The 24,940-nt window shown below is 51.9% G+C and overlaps 2 protein-coding genes across 7 annotated transcripts in view; one reads left to right on the top strand and one right to left on the bottom strand.

Moving 5' to 3' along the window:
• Nucleotides 1-860: 860 nt before the first annotated feature.
• On the bottom strand, nt 861-23,150 carry PGAM5 (PGAM family member 5, mitochondrial serine/threonine protein phosphatase). Of its 6 annotated transcripts, none has more exons than XM_078337859.1 (6): nt 22,927-23,150; nt 9,990-10,168; nt 7,362-7,487; nt 7,149-7,237; nt 6,858-6,988; nt 861-3,947 (listed from the first exon to the last, which is right to left on the bottom strand). In XM_078337859.1, the coding sequence occupies exons 1-6, from the start codon at nt 23,115-23,117 to the stop codon at nt 3,836-3,838; spliced, it is 828 nt and encodes a 275-aa protein (XP_078193985.1). In that variant the 5' UTR covers nt 23,118-23,150; the 3' UTR covers nt 861-3,835. The 6 variants fall into 6 exon arrangements, with proteins under 6 accessions (XP_078193985.1, XP_035114168.1, XP_017832010.1 ...); XM_035258277.3 differs by having other exon boundaries at nt 2,905-3,947; nt 6,858-6,991; XM_017976521.4 differs by lacking the exon at nt 861-3,947 and adding an exon at nt 3,949-5,257 and having other exon boundaries at nt 6,858-6,991.
• LOC100410483 (uncharacterized) overlaps nt 22,584-24,940 on the top strand; it is a 10,629-nt gene continuing 8,272 nt past the window's right edge. Inside the window, exon 1 of the mRNA XM_078337862.1 lies at nt 22,584-23,333. Within this exon, the coding sequence (XP_078193988.1) occupies nt 23,116-23,333 (218 nt within the window). The 5' untranslated portion in view covers nt 22,584-23,115. The remainder of the gene's footprint in view (nt 23,334-24,940) is intronic.

The following is a 24,940-nucleotide window of genomic DNA, read 5'->3' as shown; positions in this document are numbered from 1 at the left end:
CTTTCTCACCCACCTCGTTTAGATGCCAGTGGAGCAGTCATAAAACCCGTCGATTGTTTTGTGTGACATTTATCCTGAGGATCCGTTGAGCATAAATGATGATATGGTAAGGTTATCCTTTATTTTGGAGTTGGTTTCATTTGGGATTTTTGTTGCGTTACGGTACAGAAGCTAGAGGTTTGAGCCGCGTTTCAATTCCCGGCAGTGCTTATTGTAGCCTTCACCTAGACTTTCATGGAGGTCTGGTCAGAATGTGTGAGGAGCTGGGAACGCAGCAGCCGTGAGTGCCACCGAGGTGACCAGGAGGCACTAACGGGGGTCAGTGTCTTCCTGGGTGTTATGGACAGCCGCTCACACAGTGGTTACTCTGTGGACATTTCCAATGTTTAATCCAAAATGAAAGCCCACCAGTGCTTTTGCTAACTTCAGTGCCTTTTGTAAATCATTTTAAAATTTCCTGAACTTGCTGAGAATATATAGTGATATTAAGTAGGTGTAAGATTGTTTTGTTCATAAAAAATCTAAATTGAAACTTTCTTTAAAAAAAAAAAAAAAAAAAAGCTTGGCCAGGGGCAGTGGCTCACGCCTGTAATCGCAGCACTTTGGGAGGCCGAGGCGGGTGGATCACAAGGTCAGGAGTTTGAGACCAGCATGGCCAATATGGTGAAACCCCATCTCTATTAAAAAAAAAAAATTTAGCTGGGTGTGGTGGCGCATGCCTGTAGTCCCAAATACTCGGGAGGCAGAGGTTGCAGTGAACTGAGATTGCCCGACAGCCTTCCAGCCTGGCAACAGAGCGAGACTCCGTCTCAAAAAAAAAAGCTTATTTCTTTTACATGACAAAAGATAGGTCAGGAATATTGGAATCAAGATTTAAATGTTAAAATTCAAGTTTGTTACACAGGCTGTAGCATACAAGATCTAGATACCAGACAGAAACAACACATTTTGTTCTAAAAAGCAGCCTTTTCAAAAGCCATCTTGGTTCTCAAAAGAAATCAGATTGTGGATATTCATAGTGATGATGTGTTTTCTCTAAAATCTTACCATATTGTCTGTATATTGTTGTAAATTCTAATAGAAAGTAAAAGTTTCTTGCCCTCATTTTGTATGTAGACTGCTGCTGTGATTGCCCACGGCTTAGGCCGCCTGTGACTTTCTCTGTTTGTGGGAGGTGATTCTGGTCCCAGCAAAGGCATTCTTGTGTGTCCCAGGGGGTTTATGTCCTTTACGAAACACTTAAAGAAATGAATTACTTCTAAACCATGTGGTAATAATTCTAAGCTTTCAGAAGGATCCATCCCTCTCACCTGTGCCCGCCCGGGCACACTGCAGTATGTTGGTTACGTGGCGTGTCATCCCGGGCGCCCTCACATTTACCTGCTGTTTTTAGGCCCCTTTCTTGACTAGCTCAGTTGTGAAAGACTTTCTGGCATCAGTTAAAGGAGCAGAAGGAGCACAGATGTTATCGTGGCTCTCGGCAGCGGGAACCTTTGTGGCGTTAACAGTTGGTATGATGGTTTTGGTTTGAAAGCGTGATGCCCGGCACCCTGAGTGGGGCAGGTGGTGACAGCTGTGAGGGAGACTCCTGGTGAGTCTGCTGCTCGTTTCTAGGGTAAAAGCAACTATGGTGCCTCGTGCCAGCTGTGGGAGTGCCAGCAGTGCCATGGCAGGGACCACAGCCAGGTCCTCCTGAGTTATCTGGATGTTTCCAGAAGCCAGCAGCGCTTTGTCAGGGAAGGGCTGGGGCAGAACGAACCCTCACTGAGGCCAGGCTGTGTGCGTGTGCAGGGCGCAGGTGTCTGCTTGGCGTGGTTGGAAACCCCGTGACCACTCTAGCTGCTGATTGCCCTGCCGGTGCTCTTTTCTCAGCTGTCTTGAGAAAAGGCTGTGGATAAACATCAGCAGGACAGTCCCTGGCAGCTGGCTGCCATCTGGTGGCACGCCGTTCCCGCCGGTCTCAATCAGGCTTCTGATGTGCAGTTTCACTTTGGCCAGACTGAGGGTATTGTTACTTCTCCAACACTGGAGAAGTCTTCAGTCATTTGTCCCAGACTAGGGGACAGTTTCCATCATTGGCGTCCCTGGGCCCCTGTGACTGGCCCAGTCCAGATGCTCTCAGCCCTCCCCTCCTGCAGGCTCCCTCCACAAAGACGTTCACAACACACAACACGCACACTCACGTGCTGAGATCCCTGGGGGCTGCCCTGATGTCCGTCGGCTCCCCACTCCCTGGTCTCCCCAACTGCACCTGCCCTGAGTCTGGCATTCAGAAATTAGACCCCACCAGGTACTGGCCAAGCCAGAAGCCATCCTCTCACTTGGCTGAATCTACGTCTGTCCCAAATGCAGAAGACTGAAAAGGCCGTTGATGGAGGGACCACATGGAACAGCAGGTATTTGAGAATGGAAAAGCCTGCCAGGTGCAGTGGCTCATATGCTTGGGAGGCTGAGGTGGGCAGATCACTTGAGGCCAGGAGCTTGAGACTGGCCTGGCCAACATAATGAAACCCCATCTCTACTAAAAATACAAAAATTAGCCAGATGCAGTGATGCACACCCGTAGAACAAGCTGCTTGGGAGGCTGAGCCATGAGGATTGCTTTAGCCTCGAAAGCAGAGGTTGTAGTGAGCCAAGATTATGGCACTGCACTCCCACCTGGGTGACGGAGCTAGACTACGTCTCAAAAAAAAAAAAAAGCATGCTGGGAATTTGCACTAGAGAAAGAAACTGAAAATTATTTTAAATTTAACTTAGGTAATCATCTGTGGCCACACCACCCTGAACGCTCTCAATCTCTGATTTTGGCAGATAAGCAGCAGGGCAGGGCCTGGTTGGGGCGTGGATTGGAGGCTGCCTGGGAATACCAAGGGCTGTAGACTTGAAAAAGAAAAATACAGGTCGTCATTGCTATGTGCTCTTAAAAAATAATTAAACATTGGTTAATCCTTGATGAGCTTAACTTTTCAAAATCTGAAAGCCCATTTCACATCCTGGACTTTAAATCTGACTTAAGCAGCATAATCAGGTTTTCTTTCCTTCTGGGTCCCTGGTTTCTTGTAATCCATTTGAGAACTGCTCAGGTTCTCCCTCCTGCTCCCCCTTTGACCAGGTTGTCCATCCAGATCTTCACACCTGTGACGTGAGCGATGGCAGTGGCCGCAGGGTGGGTGGGGGGTGGCAGCCAGCTGCGTGTGGTCTTTTCCACATAGTGATGAGCTTTGCTGCCCAGCAAACCTGCTGGCCCAGCCCCTATCTGCAAGCTTTCCCCCTTTACAGAGGAGCCGGGGCCCTAAGCAAAACAAAGGCTCAGCCCTGCAGCGCGGCCCCATCCCTACAGGCCCAGTGTGGGGCCTGCATGCAGGCATGAGCCTTGCTCCCATCTGAGGTCCAACGTGAGTGTGCCTGGTATTTGTTTTTGGAGTTGGTGCGGCCCTGGCTTACCAGACTGTTTCTAGACAGCTGTGTACGGTTGCTGTGGCTGTCGGCTATCATCTCCACAGCCACCGGTCAGGGATTCAGAGGGCCCAGGCCGCTGGCAGAAGTCCTGTGAGCAGGCAGTTGGTGCGACGCAGGCAGAGGTTCAGCCAAGGGGAGGCAGGACTCTGTGCAAAGTGTTCCTTTGTCACACTGCATGTTTCCGTTTTTTTGAGATGGAAGTCTCGCTCTGTCACCCAGGCTGGAGTGCAATGGCAAGATTTCACTGCAACCTCCGCCTCTTGGGTTCAAGCAATTCTCCTGCCTCGGTCTCCTAAGTAGCTGGGATAGCACCATGCCCAGCTAGTTTCTGTATTTTTAGTAGAGACAGGGTTTCACCATGTTGGTTAGGCTGGTCTCAAACTCCTGACCTGGTGATCTGCCTGCCTTGGCCTCCTGTAGTGCTGGGATTATAGGAGTGAGCCACTGCACCCAGCCAGTTTCCCATTTTAACACAGTCGAAACTAGTCCTTTAAAAAAAAAAAAAAACAGTAAAATTTTATTATGTAATTATTTCCAAAGTGGACAGAGAAATAGATCAAATATCCCACTTGTATTGACTACAGAAAATACAACCACTTTATAGAAATTGTACAGCTTTTCCTGAATTAACAGAATACCTGGGATATACATGTTTAAGTATTTTAATCCTTAAGGTAAGACTGAGCTGTCAATTTGGAATATTTTACTGAATAAGGAAGACCCCCTGCTGGGCTATCTCCAGCGTGTCACCTCAACTTTGAGAGCAGCATGAAGGCCAAAGACCCGGCCACTCTTCCCTGTCCAGAGTCACTTGTGTAGCTGGCTAGTCCTTCAGCCCTGAAATGCCTAATCAAATTGGTGGGGTCAGATCCAACATCACCAGGAATCTGTAAATTTGGAGAAACTTTTTCCTGTCTCCCTTGGTTGCCCAGGCCGGAGTGCCGTGACACAATCACAGCTCACTGCAGCCTCCAACTCCCGGGCCCATGACCTGGACACCTCAGCCTCCCGTCACTGGGACTACAGAGGCCCACCACCACACCCAGCTCACTTTTGTACTGTTAGTAGAGGTGGGGTCTTGCTGTTGCCTTGTCCAGGCTGGTTTTGAACTCCTGGGCTCAAGTGATCCTCCCACCTTGGCCTCCCGAGCAGCTGGGAATACAGGTGTGCACCACTGTGCCCAGCCAGAAAAGCTTTAATTGACAAACATTTAAGTGACAGGAGGGTTTTAAGAAATTAAGAGGATGTATGAAGTGCAGTGAGTTGTGAACAGAACCCCAGTGCCCTCATCCGTGTGCCTTGGTTGCCTGTGCCTGTCCGGCTTTGCCAGCGGAGCATGGACCCTCAGCAAGGGTGGGCTGTGGCTGCCAACATGGTGGTCTGGTCCAGGCCTGACTTCTGTACGAGAGGCGTTCACCTTGAACCCCATGCCATGCTGGCAGGTCACGGCCAGGTGGAAAACCTTGCAGAGAAGTCAGGCCATCTGACCCAAACTCTCCCCTTTCCAGCCTGGCCAGAAGTCAGTCCCCAGGTGCAGCATCGTGGGTTTCTACTTCCTGCCGGCCTCCTCAGGAACAAGACGTGACCTCGGTGCAGCCGGTGCAGGGAGGGCAGAGGGACGGAGAGGCCGCAGCCTGACGGGCACCCTCAGGACCGGGTGATTTTGTCGGGGGGCATGAACCCTGTGTCCCCGAGGGTCCTGAGTGCAACTCGGCCGTTGGGTCGGATGACTAGGTGGGTGATGCTGCCGTTGTTGAGGGAGAGCCGGAGCCAGCCTTCCGGGGGGAACTGCAGTGCTCTGAGGAGGGAGAAAGCACGCTAGAACCAGGGGCTCTGTCCTATGCACGGGGGCTGAGCCCCTCAGTAACAAGTCTCAGGGCAGCCTCAGGGCTGGGGTGCGCATTAGCTTCTCGGGAAAGAGCTGCATGGGATCCACGTTAATCGAGCGGTCACACTTGGGGACCTGCCCTCTTAAGGACAAGGGCCCAACCCCAACTCAAGATTTGCACAAATCAGAAAACTACTTTCTTACAAATAAACAATTTAATTTCTGCTTTTTCCATATAAAAAAAGCAGGGGGCAGCCAGTTAGTGCAGCAGGTCCCTTCCTGGGAAAGCGAAGGACAGTAATGTGAGCCGCAGCCCGAGGTATCTTCACACACGTCTTAGGCACAGTCCGCATTTGCGGAAACGCTCCATGCTGGCATCACCGCCTCCAGCTGCCCACCACCCTCTGCCACAGTGGACGGCGAAGCCACCCTCACACTATGGCCTGCTGCTCTGCAGTGCTGGTGGCCGTGGGGTGACAGTGTCATGGGACACACAAGGTGGTGTTAGCAGCACAGAAACCACCCATGTGGCTCCTTCACACTCTCACACGTACACGAGGCAGTGGACGACCCACAGCAAACAGATGCTCACTTAGCACAGCAGCCCGAGACCACATCAACCGGAGGCTCCAAGCCAACTCCCAACCTCCTGGAGTTCCTGGGTGCTCCTGCCAGCCAGCCCCACCCCTGGTGAAAGGCCAAGGGGACAGGTGGGCAGAAACCAGGGCCTCAGGTGGCATCACTGACCAGTGGCATCCCGCCCCCACCGCAGGACTCGCCACACCTGAGGGGCCCTCACTGTGAAGCCCACACACATATTCCTGATGGATCTGGAGAGAGGCACATTTACTTCAAATTTGCATTTAGTGAGGTTTGGTCAACACTCTGACTGCTCCAAGTACGTAACCATAGAGCTGGCCCTGTTCCCGGAGGGGCCTCTAATGTGACTGCATAAGGAGCTCCTTAAAGTGGCTGATTGCGGAGCAGTGGCAAGGGACATGCGACCTGCTCCCATATCACCACTTCCGTGGTGTACCAGAGTGGGGGGCTGGGGGAGCAGCCTGAGCAGCAACGAGCCTCAGCCCTGGGCCTCAACCCAAAGGGAGTGGCCGTCCCGTGCCATCACACCAGCACACAGGTGGGAGCACCTACAGATGGGCAAGTGAACGAGACAGGATCCCCAGCCGGAGGCAGAGGAGGCTGAGTGTGGGGGGAAACGGGGTCTCCCGAGATGCTCAATTACAACCAGGTAAACAACCAGGGCCGTGCGGATGCCCAGCGCACGCCCTAGGCCCTAGCCGAGGCACCACAGGGTAGAAGCACACCTGCACCTTCCGCGTCTGCCCAAAACACATACTCATGAGAAACTCCAAATAACAGGCCTACTGCGTAAGTGCCCTGGACTCACTGGGAGCGGAAGCCTGTGGGCTGGAGGGGCCTCACTAGGGTGGCATAGGCAGCAGAGGGGCAGGGGAGGGGAGGCTCGCTCAGCTTTTCCATCCTTCCTCAGGCTTTCCTAGAGGTCTGAAATCACTTGAGGCCACACCCAGCCCAGCCGGCAGCTGCCCACCTGCACACAATGTAGCGGATGACGTTGGCGTGACAGATGAAGATCTCATAACTGTCCTCCTCCTGCCTGGCGTCTGCCCGGTGGATATAGTTCCGGAAGGCGGCCTCGATCCGGGCTCCATCTTCGTAATACTGCTGGGGGCAGAGTGGAGAACCGTCAGTGTGGAATACAGGGTAAGGCAGGGATCGGAAGGACGAAGCCCATCACTGCCCGGGAAGCATGGGACAGCTGGGCCTGTGGATGCTGAGCCCAGCAGAGCTGCAAAGCCAGGGGAGCTGGGGAGGTTTTTACCACAGCTTCTGGCTTCCAGTGAGACACAGGTGGGTCCGGCTCGATGGGGGCGCCTTCCCGTAGCAGGTCTGTGCTGACTTTGCAGACGCCTGGGGAGAAGCATGGGGGCTCTGAATGCAGCCATCATCATGCCCAGGCCCTGCCGGAGGAGCTGCCGTGACCACCCAGCGACCAGGAGCCCACTGCAGGCACAGGCCCCGCGCTGCAGCTCACCTGGCAGGTGCCGGCTGATGATGTCAGTGGTCTCTACAGCTCGGGTCATAGAGGAATGGACGATTTTATTAAACTTCAACCCCAGACTTGCGAGGCGGAGCCCAGTGAGTTCAGCCTGCTCCCGACCTGGAGGCAAAACACGCCTGAGAGGGATGCACACAGGCACACCCTCCTCTGCTCCACAGACAGGGCGACCAGTGCATCGGAGGGCTCCTGCCCTCCTGGGGCTTGGGCCTGAGGGGCCGGCCCTCAGAACAAGCAGCAAGATCGCAAGATCATCCAGTTGTCTTCACCCACCGTACAGGAAAAAAAAATGCAGAGGCCGGGCGTGGTGGCTCACGCCTGTAATCCCAGCACTTTGGGAGGCCGAGGCGGGTGGATCACGAGGTCTAGAGATGGAGACCATCCTGGTCAACATGGTGAAACCCCGTCTCTACTAAAAATACAAAAAATTAGCTGGGCATGGTGGCGCGTGCCTGTAATCCCAGCTACTCAGGAGGCTGAGGCGGGAGAATTGCCTGAACCCACTCCAGCCTGGGTAACAAGAGCAAAACTCCGTCTCAAAAAAAAAAAAAAAATGCATCGGATTCCATCAGTAGCAGCAGCGAGCAAACCAGGTGGCAGCCCAAAACCTGAGCCTCGGTGGCCCACCAGCCAAGCAACATTCAGAGGCCAGCACAGCGGAACCTGAGCACCCGCGCTGGTATGTGGGGGCCAACGCCAGTGCTGACGCCTTTTCTCTTGTGAACTTTGGCACCCAGGTGAAAACGTCCTCAGGAAGGCCGGGTCCACTCGGTGCAGCCGCACCTGCGTCCCCTTCACTTCCCATTTTCCACAAGCAGCCGGGACAGCTCTTGGGGCTGGGGGAGGCGTCTGCTGGAGGACAGGCCTATAAATGCTGTAATTTTTAATATGTGCCTGATGGACACTACCCCATTCAGAACTTGAAAACTCCACCTCAGCCCAGCGTGCGTTTCCTTTCCTAGGCATTTATCCTACAGCTCCGCCGGCACACAGACACAAGGACAAAGGCGGAAGGACCTCCTGGCGCTGTCTGCCAGCATCTGCCCGTGGGGACGGGCGGGATCCCTTCGCTGAGTCGCCCGCTCGGCAGCGTTAGGAGGCAGGTGCCAAATAGCAGGCCCGTGAGTGCAGAAGGGACGGTCTTTGGTAGCAGATCCAGGAGAGCAGCAGAGGGCACAAAGCCCCTGCTGGGATATGCACTCAATTTGGTCTCATGCAGACAAGATCTAACATTTGCTAAAAGGTAAGGACATTTGTTTTTTGAGACAGTCTCTCGCTCTGTCGCCCAGGCCAGAGTGCAATGGCATAATCTCGGCTCATTGCAACCTCCCCCTCCTGGCTTCAAGCGATTCTCCTGCCTGCCTCTCGAGTAGCTGGGATTACAGGCACGTACCACCATGCCTAGCTAATTTTTTGTATTTTCAGTAGAGCCGGGGTTTCACCATGTTGGTCAGCCTGGTCTCGAACACTTTACCTTGTGATCCACCGCGCCTGGCCTGACATTGCTGGAGTGCAATGGCGTGAACTCGGCTCACTGCAACCTCCACCTCCCAGGTTCAAGCAATTCTCTTGCCTGTGCCTCCCGAATAGCTGGGACTACAGGCATGCGCCATCACACCTGGCTAATTTTTGTACTTTAGTAGAGATGAGAGTTCACCATGTTGGCCAGGCTGGTTTCAAACTCCTGACCTCAGGCGATCTGCCTGCCTCGGCCTCCCAAAATGCTGGGATTTCAGGCGTGAACCCCACATTTTAAAAAGCTTGTCTTCTGTCCAAGTGCAGCTGACAGTTACTGGTAATGACAACGTTTGATTCAGGGGTGATGGTCTCGGACACAGGCTCCAGGAGGCCCCGTGCCCCAAGCACTTTCAAAAAGGCCGACCAGGGGATCTCTGGAGACCTGTGCCCAGTCACATAACCCAGGGGGTTCATGGAGGATCTGACCCCCCGCACATAACCAAGGGAGGGTCCGTGGAGGATCTGACCCCCCCACCCCACATAACCAAGGGGGTCCGTGGAGAATCTGACCCCCCCACCCCACATAACCAAGGGGGTCCGTGGAGGATCTGACCCCTCCCACAACCAACGGGGGGGTCCATGGAGGATCTGACCCCCCCCCACATAACCAAGGGGGTCCGTGGAGGATTGACCCCCCCCCACATAACCAAGGGGGTCTGTGGAGGATCTGACCCCTCCCACATAACCAAGGGGGTCCGTGGAGGATCTGAACCCCCCCCCCACATAACCAAGGGGGTACGTGGAGGATCTGACCCCTCCCACAGCCAAGGGGGTGGTCCACGGAGGATCTGACCCCCCCCCACATAACCAAGGGGGTCCGTGGAGGATCTGAACCCCCCCCCACATAACCAAGGGGGTCCGTGGAGGATCTGACCCCTCCCACAACCAAGGGGGTGGTCCATGGAGGATCTGACCCCCCCCACGTAACCAAGGGGGTCCGTGGAGGATCTGACGCTCCCCACATAACCAAGGGGGTCTGTGGAGGATCTGACCCCCCCCACATAACCAAGAGTGATCTTTGGAGGATCTGATTCCCCCCACTACATAACCAAGGGGGCTGTAGATTATCTGACTCCCTCCACATACCCAGCGGGGTCAGAGTGCGGTCCTTCTCCTGGGAACCATCCACATGGTACTGGGAGTGCCTAATGAGGAAGATGTGCCGTGTGGCCTTCGCTTTGTAGTGGTCCAGCTTAGACGCCAGCTCCTCTTCCCCAGATTCCACGTTCCTCTTCCGCAGGTTGATCAGAGACAGTGGTTCTCGCCTAATGTTGAAATACAAGATTCGTCCTTACGACCTCTGTTCCCAAATCACTTTTGAGTTTTTCTGACAAGATGTTATTTCCAAATTGTCAGACTACTTGGGAAGAGCCTGGAGAGAAGACAAGGCTCTTGGCGCAGCCCCAGGAAGGCGTCTCAAGGACACCACCTCTCTCCCCGACAAAGCTAGTTCCTGCCTGTTCTGAGTGAAAAAGCACTGAAGAATAAAACACCCAAGTCCTGTGCACCTTCTTCTCTAACAAAGGGAGGGAGACCGTGAACAGCAGGAGGAGACAGACCACCCAGAACGCAACCCCGGGCGTGGAGAACGCCAGGCCAGGAAAGAGGACAGGAGGCGGGAAGTGCCCACGGGGCCAGGATGGTCTCCCTGACCATGATGCGCCAGCACAAGCTAGAACCGTGATGCCCAACAGCAGCTACCAGCTATGCGGCTGTTTCAGTTCAAAATAAGCAAAATTAAGTAAAACACCATGTCCTCAGTCATACTAAGTACATTTTAGACACTCAGGGCTGAGTGCAGTGGCTCACACCTGTATTCCCAACGCTCTGGGAGGCTGAGGCGGGTGGATCACTTGCGGTCAGGAGTTTGAGACTATCCTGGCTGACATGGTAAAACCCCGTCACTACTAAAAATACAAAAATTAGCCAAGGCATGGTGGCGCGTGCCTGTATTCCCAGCTACTTGGAAGGCTGAGGCATGAGAATCCCTTGAACCCAGGAGGCAAAGGTTGCAGTGAGCCGTGATTGTGCCACTGCACTCCAGCCTGGGCAACAGAGTGAGACTCTGTCTCCACAAAATATAAAACAAACGCTCAGTAGCTACATGGGGTAGTGACTATCAAATCAGACAGTGAGAAGGAAACATTCCCATTACGAAGCCCTGTTCCAGAGCTGCTGGAATCTGAAAGAGCTGCTCAGCTGGGGGCCAGGGATCACCACCTCATGGCTCACACCTGGAATCCTAGCACTTTGGAAGACAAAGATGGGTGGATAGCTTGGGCCCAGGAGTTCAAGATCAGCCTGGGCAAGACAGGAAGACCCCGTCCCTACAAAAACAGGAAAATTAGCCAGGCAAGGTGGCCTGCAGCTGTAGTCCTAGCTACTCAGGCTGAGGTGAGAGTACTGCTTGAGCCTGGGAAGGAGCCATGATCTCACCATTGCACTGCACTGTGCTCCATCCTAGGAAACAGAGCAAGACCCTGTCTCAACGACCAAAAAAGTCCAATAGCACAGGTCACACCGGCGACAGCGGCGGAAAAGGAAGCTTTGGAAGGACACAGTGGTCACTCAAGGGCCATGGCCAGCCTGTCACAAACCAGGCCAAGACTCACACTGGCAGGTACGGGGGAGTCAGGCTGAGCCAGAGAAAACATTTGGGAGCTGTAGGCTCCGAGACAGGAAGCCCAGCACTGCATGGGGCTCTGGAACTTCCCAGCATGGGGAAGTGAGACGCAGGAGGAAACATGCTGTCTTCTAGCACCTTGCTGTAGTAGTTCGTGCCTTCTGTCCGTACGAGTCCTTCCCCAGCCCACAAAGCCCAGTTCACTTCTCCCCGGACGTGGCAAGCAAATACAGAATACCTGCTTCAGTGACAAAAGGCTGGGCTCAACTCCCGGTTCTACTTCAAGTTACGCGTTTATTTATTTTTGAGACAGGGTCTTGCTCTATCACCCAGGCTGGAGTGTGGTGGCACGATCTCGGCTCACTACAGCCTCAGCCTCCCAAGTAGCTGGGATTACAGGTGACTGCCACCATGCCTGGCTAGGTTTTGTATTTTTAGTAGAGACGGGGTTTTGCCATGTTGGCCAGGCTGGTCTTGAATTCCTGACCTCAAGTGATCCGCCTGCCTCAGCCTCCCAAAGTGCCGGGATTACAGGCGTGAGCCACCGTGCCCGGCCTACTTCAAGTTCTTTTTTTTTGAGATGGAGTCTCGTTCTGTCACCAGGCTGAGTGCAGTGATGGGATCCCAGGTAGCTGGGACTACGGGTGTGCACCACCATGCACAGCTAATTTTTGTATTTTTAGTAGAGATGGGGTTTCACCATGTTGGCCAGAATGGCCTTGATCTCTTGACTTTGTGATCCCCCCGCCTTGGCCTCCCAAAGTGCTGGGATTACAGGTGTGAGGCACCGCGCCCGGCCTCAAATTCTTTAACCTCAGAGTGAATCTGTTTCCTTAGAAATTCAGAATATTGTACTGATTTTTTAAAAAAGAATACAACTCCAGGCACGGTGGCTCATGCCTATAATCCCAGCACTTTGGGCGACAGAGGTAGGCGGATCACAAAGTTAGGAGTTTGAGACCAGCCTGGCCAATATGGTGAAACCCTGTCTCTACTAAAAATACAAAAGTTAGCCAGGCATGGTGGTGGGCACCTGTAGTACCAGCTACTCAGGAGGATGAGGCAGGAGAATTGCCTGAACCTGGGACATGGAGGCTGCAGTGAGCAGAGACTGCTCCACTGCACTCCAGCCTGGATGACAGAGCGAGACTCGGTCTCAAAAATAAATAAATAAATAAATAACTCCAGTGTAATCATGAGAAAAACATTAGACTTAATCTCAACTGAGGGACCTTCTACGAAATACCCAACCAGGAGGCCACGATCATCAGGAGTCTGAGAAACTGTCATAGCCATAATGTGCCTAAGGGCTGGGTGTGGTCGTTCACAAGTGTAATCACAGCACTTTGGGAGGCCGAGGTTGGCGGATCACGTGGTGAGGAGTTCCAGACCAGCCTGACTAACACGGTGGAACCCCATCTCTACTAAAAACACAAAAATTAGCCGGGTATGGTGGTGCCTGCCTGTAATCCCAGCTACTCAAGAGGCTGAGGCAGGATAGGAGGTGAAGGGTTCACCTCCCACTACACTCCAGCCTGCGTGACAGAGAGACTCCATCTCAAAAGAAAAAAAAAGGCCTAAGGAAGCATGAAAACTACTTGTTATATGGGTCCTGGAACAGAGGACAGTAGGTAAGAGCCGAGGAACTCTCAATGAAGCGGTGGCTCATTAGTTGTGATATTTATACTGAAGAGGGAGACCCAGGCATCTCAGACCAGCTTCTCCTTTTCATTCCTGAGACTGTAAACTTCCCCTTTTCATTCCTAAGATTGTAAACCAAAGCCCTTTTCACATGTAATTCCTGAGACTGTAAACTGAGACCCTTTTCACATGTAATTCCTGAGACTGTAAACCGAGACCCTTTTCATATGTTAAGCTATAAACCTAAGATTCTTTCACGTGTAACATCTAAAGTATAAGTCTATATAAAGACGGAGCCTTCCTTTGTTAGGGGAGCTTGGCTCTTAGGCACCTATGCCACCTGGCTCCTGGCCCAATAAACCCTCCTCCCTCCTGTATTCGGTGTCCCAGAGATCCGTTTCCTGCGGCCGCTCCTGCTACATTTTGGTGCATTGGCTGGGAAGTGAGTCTCAGATAGCAGACGGTGGGGAAAAGTCTCTTAGGTGGTTTCCCGAGCTCTGTGGGGCATCCCTTCAGGGGACTCCTGCTCGCTGGGGTGGCGCATCCTCAGAGCGCTCCCGGGCAGGTATTTGCCCGGTGGAAAAGCCTCGCCAGAGTGGAGCAGGGAGGCCCTGCACTGAGGATCAACCCGGTGGCTGAACACTGAGGAGGAACGATTATTTGAATTTGGTAAGATTGAACCCGGGAAAGCAGCCCACCCCATTTTGGGTGGAAGCGTGGCCTGATCACCCACGGGTGCCCAGATCGGCACTTTTGAAGGTAGCTCTCTCTGTAGCCAACCTTGGAAGCTTTTGCCTATGGTTTTGAATTGCAAGGAGAGCGATCAGATGTGTGTCTGTGTGTAGATGTGTCCGACTGGACTCATCAGTCGTGAGAGGTATCGGCCCGTTAGGAAGGGCCTCATGCGTCGAGCAATTTGTAAGAATTGGAGTCCACAGAATACTCCAAGTCCACAGAAGGCTGAGTGAAGAAGCCTGTGGGCATTGTGAAAGAACTGAAGTGAATGTAAGTCGGTGCTTCTGCTGTGAGTGAAGTGACAGGCTCCTAACTGTGGGAACTGTTTCTCTGAAGTGTTAATACGGGTCACTCCCATAGCCATCCCACCCCTTTAGAAACCATGCTGAAAACTTTCAAGAAGGGATTTGGTGGGAATTATAGAGTAACTATGACCCCAGAGAAATCAAGGCTTTATGTAGGGAAGACTGGCCAGCATTTAGGGTAGGTTTGCCCCCAGAGGGGACCCTAGACAGGCCCCTTGTCTCCAGAGTAAGGCATGAGGTTGTATATGGCAAGCTAGAACACCTCGATCAGTTTCCATACATAGACTCATGGGTGCAGTTAGTGTTACACCCTCCTAAGTGGCTAAGAGAGCAGGCAGCGACTGTTTTAGTAGCCAAGGGACAGACCGCTGGAAACCACCATCCCCCTCACCGCCAAGAAAAGCGGACTCCCAAGGCCCGGGCGAATTCAGTGCCAGAAACAATGACTCCCAAGGTTTTGGTCCACCCAGTGGCAGAAGACTTTTTGTCGATAATGCCTCCTGCTCCTTCTCAAGGACTCCCTGCCCCAGGGCCACAAGCCTCAGCATCCCCACCAGAGCTGCACACTCCTAAATCCTCCAGTGCAGACAAAAGAAAATGTAAAAAACTGTGCCCATTGCTGCCGGCTTCCCAGAGGGAACTCCCCCTCTGGCAGCTTGTCTGTGACCCAAGGCTGCGGTGCAGATGCCTTTGAGAGAGCAGCGGTACACGGGAGTGGACAAGGATGGCCACAAGGTAGAAAGGCGTGTTTTCACATACCTGCTGTTCACCTCGGCCGATCTTATCAATTGGAAAAATAACAACCCGTCTTATACCGAGAAACCCCAAGCTCTCATTGATCTACTGCAAACCGTTATTCAGGCTCATAACCCCATCTGGGCTGACTGCCATCAGCTGCTCATCCATCTTTTTAACACAGATGAAAGGCGGAGAATACTCCAAGTCGCTTCTAATTGGCTGGGGGACCATGCTCCTGCAGATTACCAGAACCCCCAAGAGTATGTCAGGGTCCAGTTACCAGGAACTGACCCCGCAGTGGGATCCAAACACCTTGGAGGGCATGCAAAGGCTAATCCGGTACAGAGAAGCCTTGCTCGAAGGAATTAAAAAAAAAAAAAAAGGGCCCAGAGAGTTACAAACATTAAACAGTAAGTCTCTGAGGTTCTTCAAGGATAAGAGGAAAGCCCTACCCAATTCTATGAGAGCCTGCGTGAAGCTTACCGCATGTACAGTCCTTTTGATCCTGAGAGCACGAAAATCAGCGTATGATAAATACGGCATTAGTCAGTCCGTGTGCAGAAGACATTAGACAAAAATTGCAGAAACCGGCGGGATTTGCATGGTGCTTGTAAACTGAGAAATGGTGAGCCAGAGGGAAAGTCATAAAAAAACAGAGCGCCAGGGTCGGTGAAACGCCGACTTGATAGCTCTCGGTATTAAAGGAGCGCCCCCAAGAGGGCGGGAAAAGGGGGGTTCCTGGAAAGCCCCACAGTCTGCCCGCCCGCGCCTGCAATGCAATCAGTGTGCATTTTGTCAAGAAATAGGACACTGGAAGAAAAAGAAATGTCCACAGTTAACCGAGGAACAGGACGATCCTAAGCAGGAGGATCCAGATGCGCGTGAAGGGGCTCTGTTCAATCTAATGGAAGGGCCAGTGGACGAACCGAGAGGGGGGCTGGACTCATATACCCCCAAAGAGCCCACGGTCCGGACGACAGCCCTGTAACCCCCATGGAAAGGAACAAGGCCAGTGTTGTTAAATCGATTAAGGTGTTCAGAGGACAGACTTTCTTGTACTTAATGAACTGCCCCTGCCCCCCTTATTGGGCAAAACCTGTCGTGCAAAGCGAGGGCCACTATCCCATTCGACAAAAGAGACTCCCTGCAGCTAAAACTGCCTCAGTTCAGGGTCATCCAGGCTCTCACTGTCCCTTGGGAAGGAGGGTGGAGCCTTCCTAGCCAGAAGCAGAGGACTGATTATCACCCAGGCCACGGCAGGGCTTGCGTGGCTTTGCACCCAACTCATACAGGCAGTTGGGATTACTGCCAGCAGAGGATGGTTGGTTCATTCAATTGGATTTAAAGAATACCTCCTTAGCATTGGACTGGCCTCGGAGGATCAAAAACTATTTGCATTTCAATGGGAGAAACCCAGAAGCAGGTGTAACCACTCAATACACCAGGAGCCAGCTTCCCAGGGGCTCAGAAACTCTCTCATCATTGTTAGGGAGGCATCAGCCTGTGACCATCCCCCCGGAAGCTTCTTGCTGGCATGCTGCCCCCGTATGCTGATAACCTTCTACTGGGACACCCCACGGCAGTCAGGTGCTTACTTCGGCACCAGGAGAACTGTGGGTACAACGTATCTAAAAGGAAAGCCCTAATTTGCCAAAAAGCAAATGCAGCATCTGAGGCTCGCCATCTGGAAGAGGAAACGCAGCCTAGAAGCAGAGAGGAAGCAGGCTGCCTGCAAAGTAACAGAACCTGAGACTAAAAAGCAGGTGAGAGAGCTCCTGGGAGCGGTTTTATAAATTGTGGATTTCCAAACTTTGCAGTACTGGCCAGACCCTTACACAAAGTGACAAAGTGCGGAGGGGAGAAGACAAAACACCCTTCAAATGGGGCAGAAGCTAAAAGTAAAACTTCTGTTAGCCCTGGCTTTGAGGTTAGCCAATTTTAACACAGCCTTTTCATGCTGTCAAAAAGAAAAAAAAGGAAAGAGAAAAATGGCAATCAAAAATTCTAGAACTCAACTCTAGGAAGAATTTAAATATCAAAGCACCCCACACAGCGGTGACCCTAATAAACACCAAAAAACCTGATTGGTAAGCCTGCCAAATACCAGGGCCCGCTATGTGCAGTGGCTGTACAAGCCATACATGAGACCACTCATTTAGGTCAAGAGTCACTTAAAAAGATGCTGGGTCAGTACCAGCTTTAACTAAAACTGCAGCACATGTCGGTAGCACAACGTGAGGCAGGGTCCCGACTATTCTCCCTAGCATTCGAGCTTATGAAGCAGCTCCGTTTAAAAATCTCCAGGTAAAATTTACTGACATGTCCAAGTGTGAGGAACATGAATATTTGTTAGTCCTGGTGTGCACGTGCTCTGGGTGGAACTAAAAGGGCCCATGAAGTGAGCTGTGTGCTGCTTCAAGACCTTATCCCTAGGTTTAAGCTGCCACTATGCATCAAATCAAACAATAAACCAGCATTTGTAAAAAGTTTAGTCCAAAAACAGTAGCCTTAAGTGTCACCTAAAAACTGCAGGCTGCCTACCTCAGAGTTCCGGAAAAGTGGGAAAATGAATCGGACCATCAAAAACAGCTTAGGGAAAGTGTGTCAGGAAACAAGATTAATGTAAGTGCAGGCAATTCCACTGGTGTAATTCAAAATTAAAGATACCCCTTTATAAAAAACAAAATATTCCCCTATAAAGTCTTATAGCACAGGCCCCCTCCCCTAATCTAGGCATCCTAGGAACTCCTCGGGAGTGAGAAAAAATTAAGTTAAAATGCTAGTTACTAGCCCTAGGAAAAATTGCTTAGAGTACTTCAATGTAAGTAAATAACGGTTCTGTAAGCCTTTTTCTCCCCAGTTCACCCTTTCTCACTAAGTAATCATCTATAAATAAAGGACAAAAGTACAGTCCCTCTAAAGCCACAAAGGAGAGGACCTCAGACCTAATCCTAACCAACCCCACAGCTATAAAGGTAAAGGGAATCCCAGCCTGAATCCACCACAGCCGTGTAAAAAACCAGCAACACCCGAAACTTGGACCAAGGCAAGGACTGCAGAATCACTGTAAAGAGGACAAGCCTTGCTCCGGCCACATCCTGGAGGCTGGCTGGTCCACGCACAGCTGAAGCATGAGGAGATTCATCGTGGGACTTGTTCTTCTTAATATTTGAACTTGTGCAGCAGGAACATTAATTTTTAAAAATGCCCTCAGTATGTACACCAGGTGGGGTGTACGAGTTACTGCCATCCTTTTGTCCTACAGTTCTTATAAATGTACATTTATGCAGGGACACAGAAGGGAACCTGCGTATATAATGGTATCAATATGAGGTGTGTAATCCAGAAAATGGACAGGTAGCCGTGTCATACGCATCATTATCTCTTTCTTCCTATTACCTGTTTAGGCAGGTGGGCTGTTAATGTATTCAGCTTACTCTGCAAAAAAAAAAAAGAAACCTAAAAATAGGAAAATGGACAAATAATCAGTGGCCACTGGAGAAAACTATTAAGTATTACGGGCAGAGGATGGCTCGCGGCGATACCAGACCCCTATTCACATGCTCAACCGATCATCCGGCTGCAGGCTGTTTTGAAAATACTCACTATTAGGCAAAGCTCTGTCCCTTTAGGCCAACAGCAAAAACTCAAATAAAACACGTGATTTATCAGAACCGACTGGCCCTAGATTATTTACTAGCAGCCAGAGGAGGAGTCTGTGGAAAATTCAATCTAACCAGCTGCTGTCTGCACATGATAACCAGGGGCAAGGCGTGGCCAAACTGGCACGCACACCTGGACAGGTGTGGCACGGATCTAACCCTGAGTCCTTATTCGAAGGCTGGTTCTCAGCTTTGGGAGGACTCGAAACCCTCATCATCCATGTTATAATAATAATAGGTGTCGTTTGTTGCTCCCTAGTCTACTCCCCGTGTCCTTCAAATAATTAGGGGCTTCATCACTACTGCAGTTAGCCAAAAATGACATCACAAGTGTATTATATAAAACATCAGTTTCTTCAAAAAATCTGGAAAGTGGAAATGAAAGTGAGACCTCTCACTGATATTATAAAATGCTGAGGGTCTCAGTGCGGGGGACGAGGAAGTGGCTTCTCAGGTCCACTTCCCCTTTGCCTGTCATGCTGCGTTTCAGCAGAAGAAAAGGTTGACCGACTGGCGCCTCCGGTTTTACCTTCCTATAGGTGACAGGCTAGGCCCTGGGGAAACTCTCCAGAAGGCACTATTTTTACTTAAAACAAGATCAAACCAGAAACCTTTTCACATGTGAGTCCTAAAACTGTAAACCGGAACCCTTTCCGGTATAATTCCTGAAACTATAAAGTAAAACCTTTTCACACGTTGAGTCCTAAAACTATGAACCTAAGATTCTTCCACGTGTAACATCTAAAGTATAAACCTATATAAAGGCTGAACCTCCCTTTGTTAAACAAGCTTGGCTGTTAGGCAGCTATGCTACCTTGCTCCCAGCTGAATAAACCTTCCTCCCGTAGTCGGTGTCCCAGAGATCCGTTTCCCACGGCCGCTCCTGCTACACAGTGATGCATCACATGTCGGCAACACAACCTGAGGCGGCGTCCAACTATTCCCCCTGGAATCAAGCTCACGGAGCAGCTCCGTTTGAAGACTTCCAGAGAGACTTTATTGAACTGTCCAAGTGTGGGGGACATAAGTATTTGTTGGTCCTGGTGTGCACATACTCTGGGTGGGACTGAAAGAGCCCATGAAGTCTTAACTAACCCGTGTGCTGCTTCGAGAGCTTATCCCCAGGTTTGGACTGCCGCTGCGCATGGAATCAGACAACGGACCAGCATTTGCGGCAGATTTAGTACGGAAAACAGCAACGGGCTTGGGTATCACCTGGGAACTGCACGCTGCCTACCGACCTCAGAGTTCTGGAAAAATGGAAAAAATGAACTGGACCATCAGAAACAGCTTAGGGAAAGTGTGTCAGGAAACAAGATTAGAGTGGGTGCAGGCACTTCCCTTGGTGTTATTCAAAATTAGAGGCACCCACTTTAGGAAAAACAGGATATTCCCCTTATGAAGTCTTATATCATAGGCACCCTCCCATACTCCAGGCACTCCCGGGAACTCCTCGGGAGTGGGGGGAGATTGAGTTAGGACGCCAGTTACGAGCTCTAGGGAAAATCGTCCAGGGTATTTCAATCTGGGTAAATGACATGTCCTGTAAGCTTATTCTCCCCAGCTCACCCTTTCTCACTAGGGAATCACGTGTGGATAAATGATGGGAGTACAGCCCCTCTAAAGACACAACGGAAAGCACCTCCGACCTAATCCTGACCAGTCCCACAGCGGTGAAGATAGAGGGACTCCCAGCCTGAATCCACCACAGCTGTGTAAAAACCAGCAACGGCTGAGACTTAGACCAAGGCAAGGACTGCAGAATCACCTTAAAAAGAACAAGCCTTGCTCCGGCCACATCCCGGAAGCTGGCTGGTGCACACATGGCTGAAGCATGAGCAGATTCATCGTGGGACTCGTTCTTCTTAATATTTTGACTTGTACAGTCGGAACATTAACTAATTTTTAAGAATGCCCCCAGTATGGCATTAAGCCCCATACCAGGTATGAGGTGTGGAATCCATGAGCCGGACAGGTAGCCGTGTCATAGGCAACATTAAGCCCTCTTTCTTCCTGTTACCTGTTAAGACAGTGAGCTGTTAGGGCATCCAGTCTACTCCGCTAGGGGACTGGACAGATGATGAGTGGCCACCGGAGAGAATTATTGAGTACTCTGGGCCGGCCACATGGGCTGAGGGTGGCTCAAAGGGATACCGGACCCCTATTTACATGCTCAACCGGATCATCCGGTTGCAAGCCGTTTTGGAAATACTAATGAAACGGGCAAAGCTGTCCCTCTTGGCCCAACAAGAAACTCAAATGAGAAACGCGATTTATCAGAACCGACTGGCCCTAGATTATTTGCTAGTGGCCAAAGGAGGAGTCTGTGGAAAATTCAATCTAACCAACTGCCACCTGCACATCGATGACCAGGGCAAGCAGTGGAGGATACTGTGCGAGACATCACCAAACTGGCTCACGTGCCTGTACAGGTGTGGCACGGATTTAACCCTGAGTCCTTATCTGGAGGTTTGTCTCATCCTTGGGAGGATTCAAAACCCTTTTATCATAATAATATAATAGCTGTTTGTTTGCTGCTCCCTTGTCTACTCCCCCTGTTCCTTCAGATGACTAGGGGATTCATCACTACTGTGGTTAACCAAAACATGACATCACAAGTGTATTATATGAAACATTATCAGTCGGTTTCTTCAGAAAATCTGGAAAGTGAGAATGAAAATGAGACCTCTCACTAATATTATAAGGTGGTGAGGGTCTCAAAGGTGGGGGGTGAAGAGGGAGACCCAGGCATCTCAGATCAACTTCCCCTTTCATTCCTAAGACTGTAAACTGAAACCTTTTCACATGTAATTCCTGAGACTGTAAACCAAGACCCCTTTCATATGTTAAGCTATAAACCTAAGATTCTTCCACGTGTAACATCTAAAGTATAAGCCTATATAAAGAGGGAGGCTTCCTTTGTTAGGGAGCTTGGCTGTTAGGCAACAATGCCACCCGGCTCCCAGCCCAATAAACCCTCCTTCCTCCTGTATTCAGTGTCCGAGAGATCCATTTCCCAAGGCCGCTCCTGCTACACTACCATACTTAGTGTAAGATGCTAATAACAGAAGAAACTAGGTATGAAATATAGAGGGAGAGGCCGGGTGCTGTGGCTCATACCTGTAATCCCAGCACTTTGGGAGGCTGAGATAGGTGGATCACCTGAGGTCAGGAGTTCAAGACCAGCCTGGCCAACTTGGTGAAACCCTGTCTCTTAAAAGAAAAAAAATATATATGGAAATATAGAGGGAGTCTATTATCTTTGCAACTTTTCTGTAACTGCAAAACTAACGTTTACTTTAAAAAAACTAAAGGTTAGCAAAAGAAAAAATCTTTGAAGCACCTAACTACAACCATTGCAGTTTGATTCTGTGCCCCTCTCAAAGTAGCAAGTATAATGAGTTAGCGCTGGGCAAACCATCCCTTCCTGTAGAGCAGTCCTGGCCAACAGAAACAATGCCAGCAACATGTGACATTATAAATTTTCCAACAGCAACATTAGCAAAGTAAACAGGTGAATTTCGATCACACTTTACACTCAATATGCTAAAAATACTATCATTTCAAAACATAATCAATATTAAAAACCTGCACTACTCTTGTTTTTTTTCTTTGAGACAGGCTCTGTGGCTCAGGCTGGAGTGAAGTGGCGGGATCTTGGCTCACACACTGCAGCCTGGGACTCCTGGACTCAAGGGATCCTCCTACCCCAGCCTCCCGAGGAGATGGGACCACAGGCGCGTGCCACCTCGCTCGGCTGTTTTTTTTTTTTTTTTTTTAAGAGATGGGGTCTCACTATGTTGCCCGGGCTGGTTTCAAATTCCTGGGCTCAAGGGATCCTCCGGCTTCGGCCTCCCAAAAGCTGGGATTACAGGCGTGGGCTACCGCACTCGGCCTTGCTTTGGTTGTTAAATTGAGGTAAACTAAGCATTGCCTTCAGGAATCGCACGAGCCATATTTCAAACGCTCAATAACCACACAAGGCTCAAGGGCGCGCTCCCGGAAAGGACCCTGGAGGAGGCCGGGCTTCCACCCCAGCCTCGCTCCGGCGACGGCACCCAGGGTGGACTCGCAGGGGAGAAGGGCGAGGACGCGGCGGAGCCCGGCCCCCACAAGCCGGCAGGAAGGGCCCGCCGCCCCCAGAACCCTCAGCGCAGAGCGGCCCCCGGAGGCGGCCCCAGCCTCGACCCGATCCCGACCCCGATCGCAACCTTATCTCCGGCCCCGACGGATCCTGACCCAGGTCCCGATCGCGATCCCAACGGTAACATCAGCCCTGAACCCATCCCGGCCCCGGCACCGACCAGCCCAGCACGCACCTGTCCCAGTTGGGGTCCCAGACGCCCGGGCTCGGCCGCGCGCCCCCCGCCCAGGCCGGCGGCTCAGCCGGACGTGGTTCCGCGTCCCCGCCCGCACGCGGCTTTCCTACCGCCACGGCCGAGAAGAGCACGGCCGCCGAGCCTCCTGCCAGCCCGCAGGCCGCCAGCTGCAGCGCCTGCCGGAACGCCATGCTGCCAGCTCCCGCGCGGGCGCTCACGGCCCCGACGGCGCGGCGCGAGGGACACGCTTCCCCGAGCCACCGCTTCCGAACGGCGGGGGGCGGAAGTCCCGCCTCCCGGGGCGTGGCGCGCGGTGCCGCCTTCCGGGAAAGGGGTGTTTTCACTGAGCCACGGCCCCGCCACCCTCCGGTCGGGTCACTTGTGCCCGCGAGCGTTTGGGGGTGCAGGTACGGACCGGGTTCTGGGGACGCGGGGCTTTCCAGAAGGTTCCGCACCGAAGTGCCTGCCCAGGCGGGAGGCTGGGTGCCGGGGTGGAGACGCGGAGAACCTGGGACCCTGGATTAAGGGACTGGGAAACCACCGCAGGTTTAAACAGGATTTGTTTGGTGGCGGAACATGAAATGAAGGTTTTCGTAGGCGCCCTTCCTGCGTGTACGGTTCAAGTGGCGTGAAGTGCTCGCAGGTTCTGCCGGGCTGTTCCTTTCCCAACCCCGGCCCAGCCCCGCCCTTTCCTGCGGGACTGTCCCTCTGCGGCCGGCGCGTTTCGCTTAGCAGTGTCCTCAGAGGGACCGCGTTCGAGCCTGGGTTTCCTTCCGGGGGATCAGCGCTCCCTGCGTGGACCGACCCCGCTGTCTTGTTGCCCCTCCTGGCCACGATGGCCTGCAGATCTCTCTGACTCATTCTTTTGTGTCTGTACCCCGAAATGGGGTTGCCGGACCATCTCTGCACATTTTCAACTTGGGAAATGACATGATCCGATTTAAGCTTTTTAAAAATCACGCTGGACGCAGTGGCTCACACCTGTAATCCCAGGACTTTGGGAGGCCGAGGCGGGTGGATCACGACGTTAAGAGTTCAAGACCAGCCTGGCCAACATGGTGAAACCCCGTCTCTACTAAAGATACAAAAATTAGCCAGGCGAGGTGGCGCGTGCCTGTGATCCCAGCTACTCGGGAGGCTGAGGCGGAGAACTGCTTAAACCTGGGAGGAGGAAGTTGCAGTGAGCCGAGATCGCGCCACTGAACTCCAGCCTGGGCGACAGAGCAAGACTCCATCTCAGACAAAAAAAAAGAAAAAATCACTTAGGGCCGGACATGGTGGCTCACGAATGTAATCCCTACACTTTTTTTTTTTTTTTGAGACGGAGTTTCGCTCGTTACCCAGGCTGGAGTGCAATGGCGTGATCTCGGCTCACCACAACCTCCACCCGCTGGGTTCAGGCAATTCTCCAGCCTCAGCCCCCTGAGTAGCTGGGATTACAGGCACACGCCACCATGCCCAGCTATTTTTTTTTTTTTTTGTATTTTTAGTAGAGACGGGGTTTCACCATGTTGACCAGGATGGTCTCAATCTCTTGACCTCATGATCCACCCGCCTCGGCCTCCCAAAGTGCTGGGATTACAGATGTGAGCCACTGCGCCCGGCCCCTAATCTCTACACTTTGAAAGGAGGCTGAGGCAGGTGGATCACCCGAGGTCAGAAGTTCGAGACTACCCTGGCCAACATGGTGAAACCCGGTTTCTACTAAAAATTACAAAATTAGCCAGGCGTGGGGACCGGAGCCTGTAATACTAGATACTCAGGAGGCTGAGGCAGGAGAATCGCTTGAACCTGGCAGGTGTAGGCTGCTGTGAGCTCAGATTATGCCACTGCACTCTAGTCTGGGCAACAGAGTGAGACTCTGTCTCAAAAAGAAAAAAATTAGCTGGGCATGGTGGCAGGCACCTCTAGTCCCAGCTGCTCTGGAGGCTGAGGCTGGAGGATCACCTCAGCCCAGGTGAAAGCTGCAGTGAGCCATGATGGCACCACTGCACTCTAGCTTGGTCAACAGTGT

The sequence above is a fragment of the Callithrix jacchus genome, chromosome 9, assembly GCF_049354715.1.
Source record: "Callithrix jacchus isolate 240 chromosome 9, calJac240_pri, whole genome shotgun sequence".
Taxonomy (NCBI): domain Eukaryota; kingdom Metazoa; phylum Chordata; class Mammalia; order Primates; family Cebidae; genus Callithrix; species Callithrix jacchus.
The sequence above is the reverse complement of the archived record's forward strand: the minus strand, read 5'-3'. Positions and strand labels throughout refer to the sequence as shown.

Bases quoted from the DNA above. Each gene is read 5' to 3' on its own strand.
- PGAM5 (XM_017976521.4), bottom strand. From the start codon at position 23,117: ATGGCGTTCCGGCAGGCGCTGCAGCTGGCGGCCTGCGGGCTGGCAGGA. The intron at 7,488-9,989 runs GTATGTGGAGGG...TTTTGCCTCCAG, and splicing joins CCGCACTCTGACCCCGCTGG to GTCGGGAGCAGGCTGAACTC. The intron at 7,238-7,361 runs GTGAGCTGCAGC...GCTTCTCCCCAG, and splicing joins CATCAGCCGGCACCTGCCAG to GCGTCTGCAAAGTCAGCACA.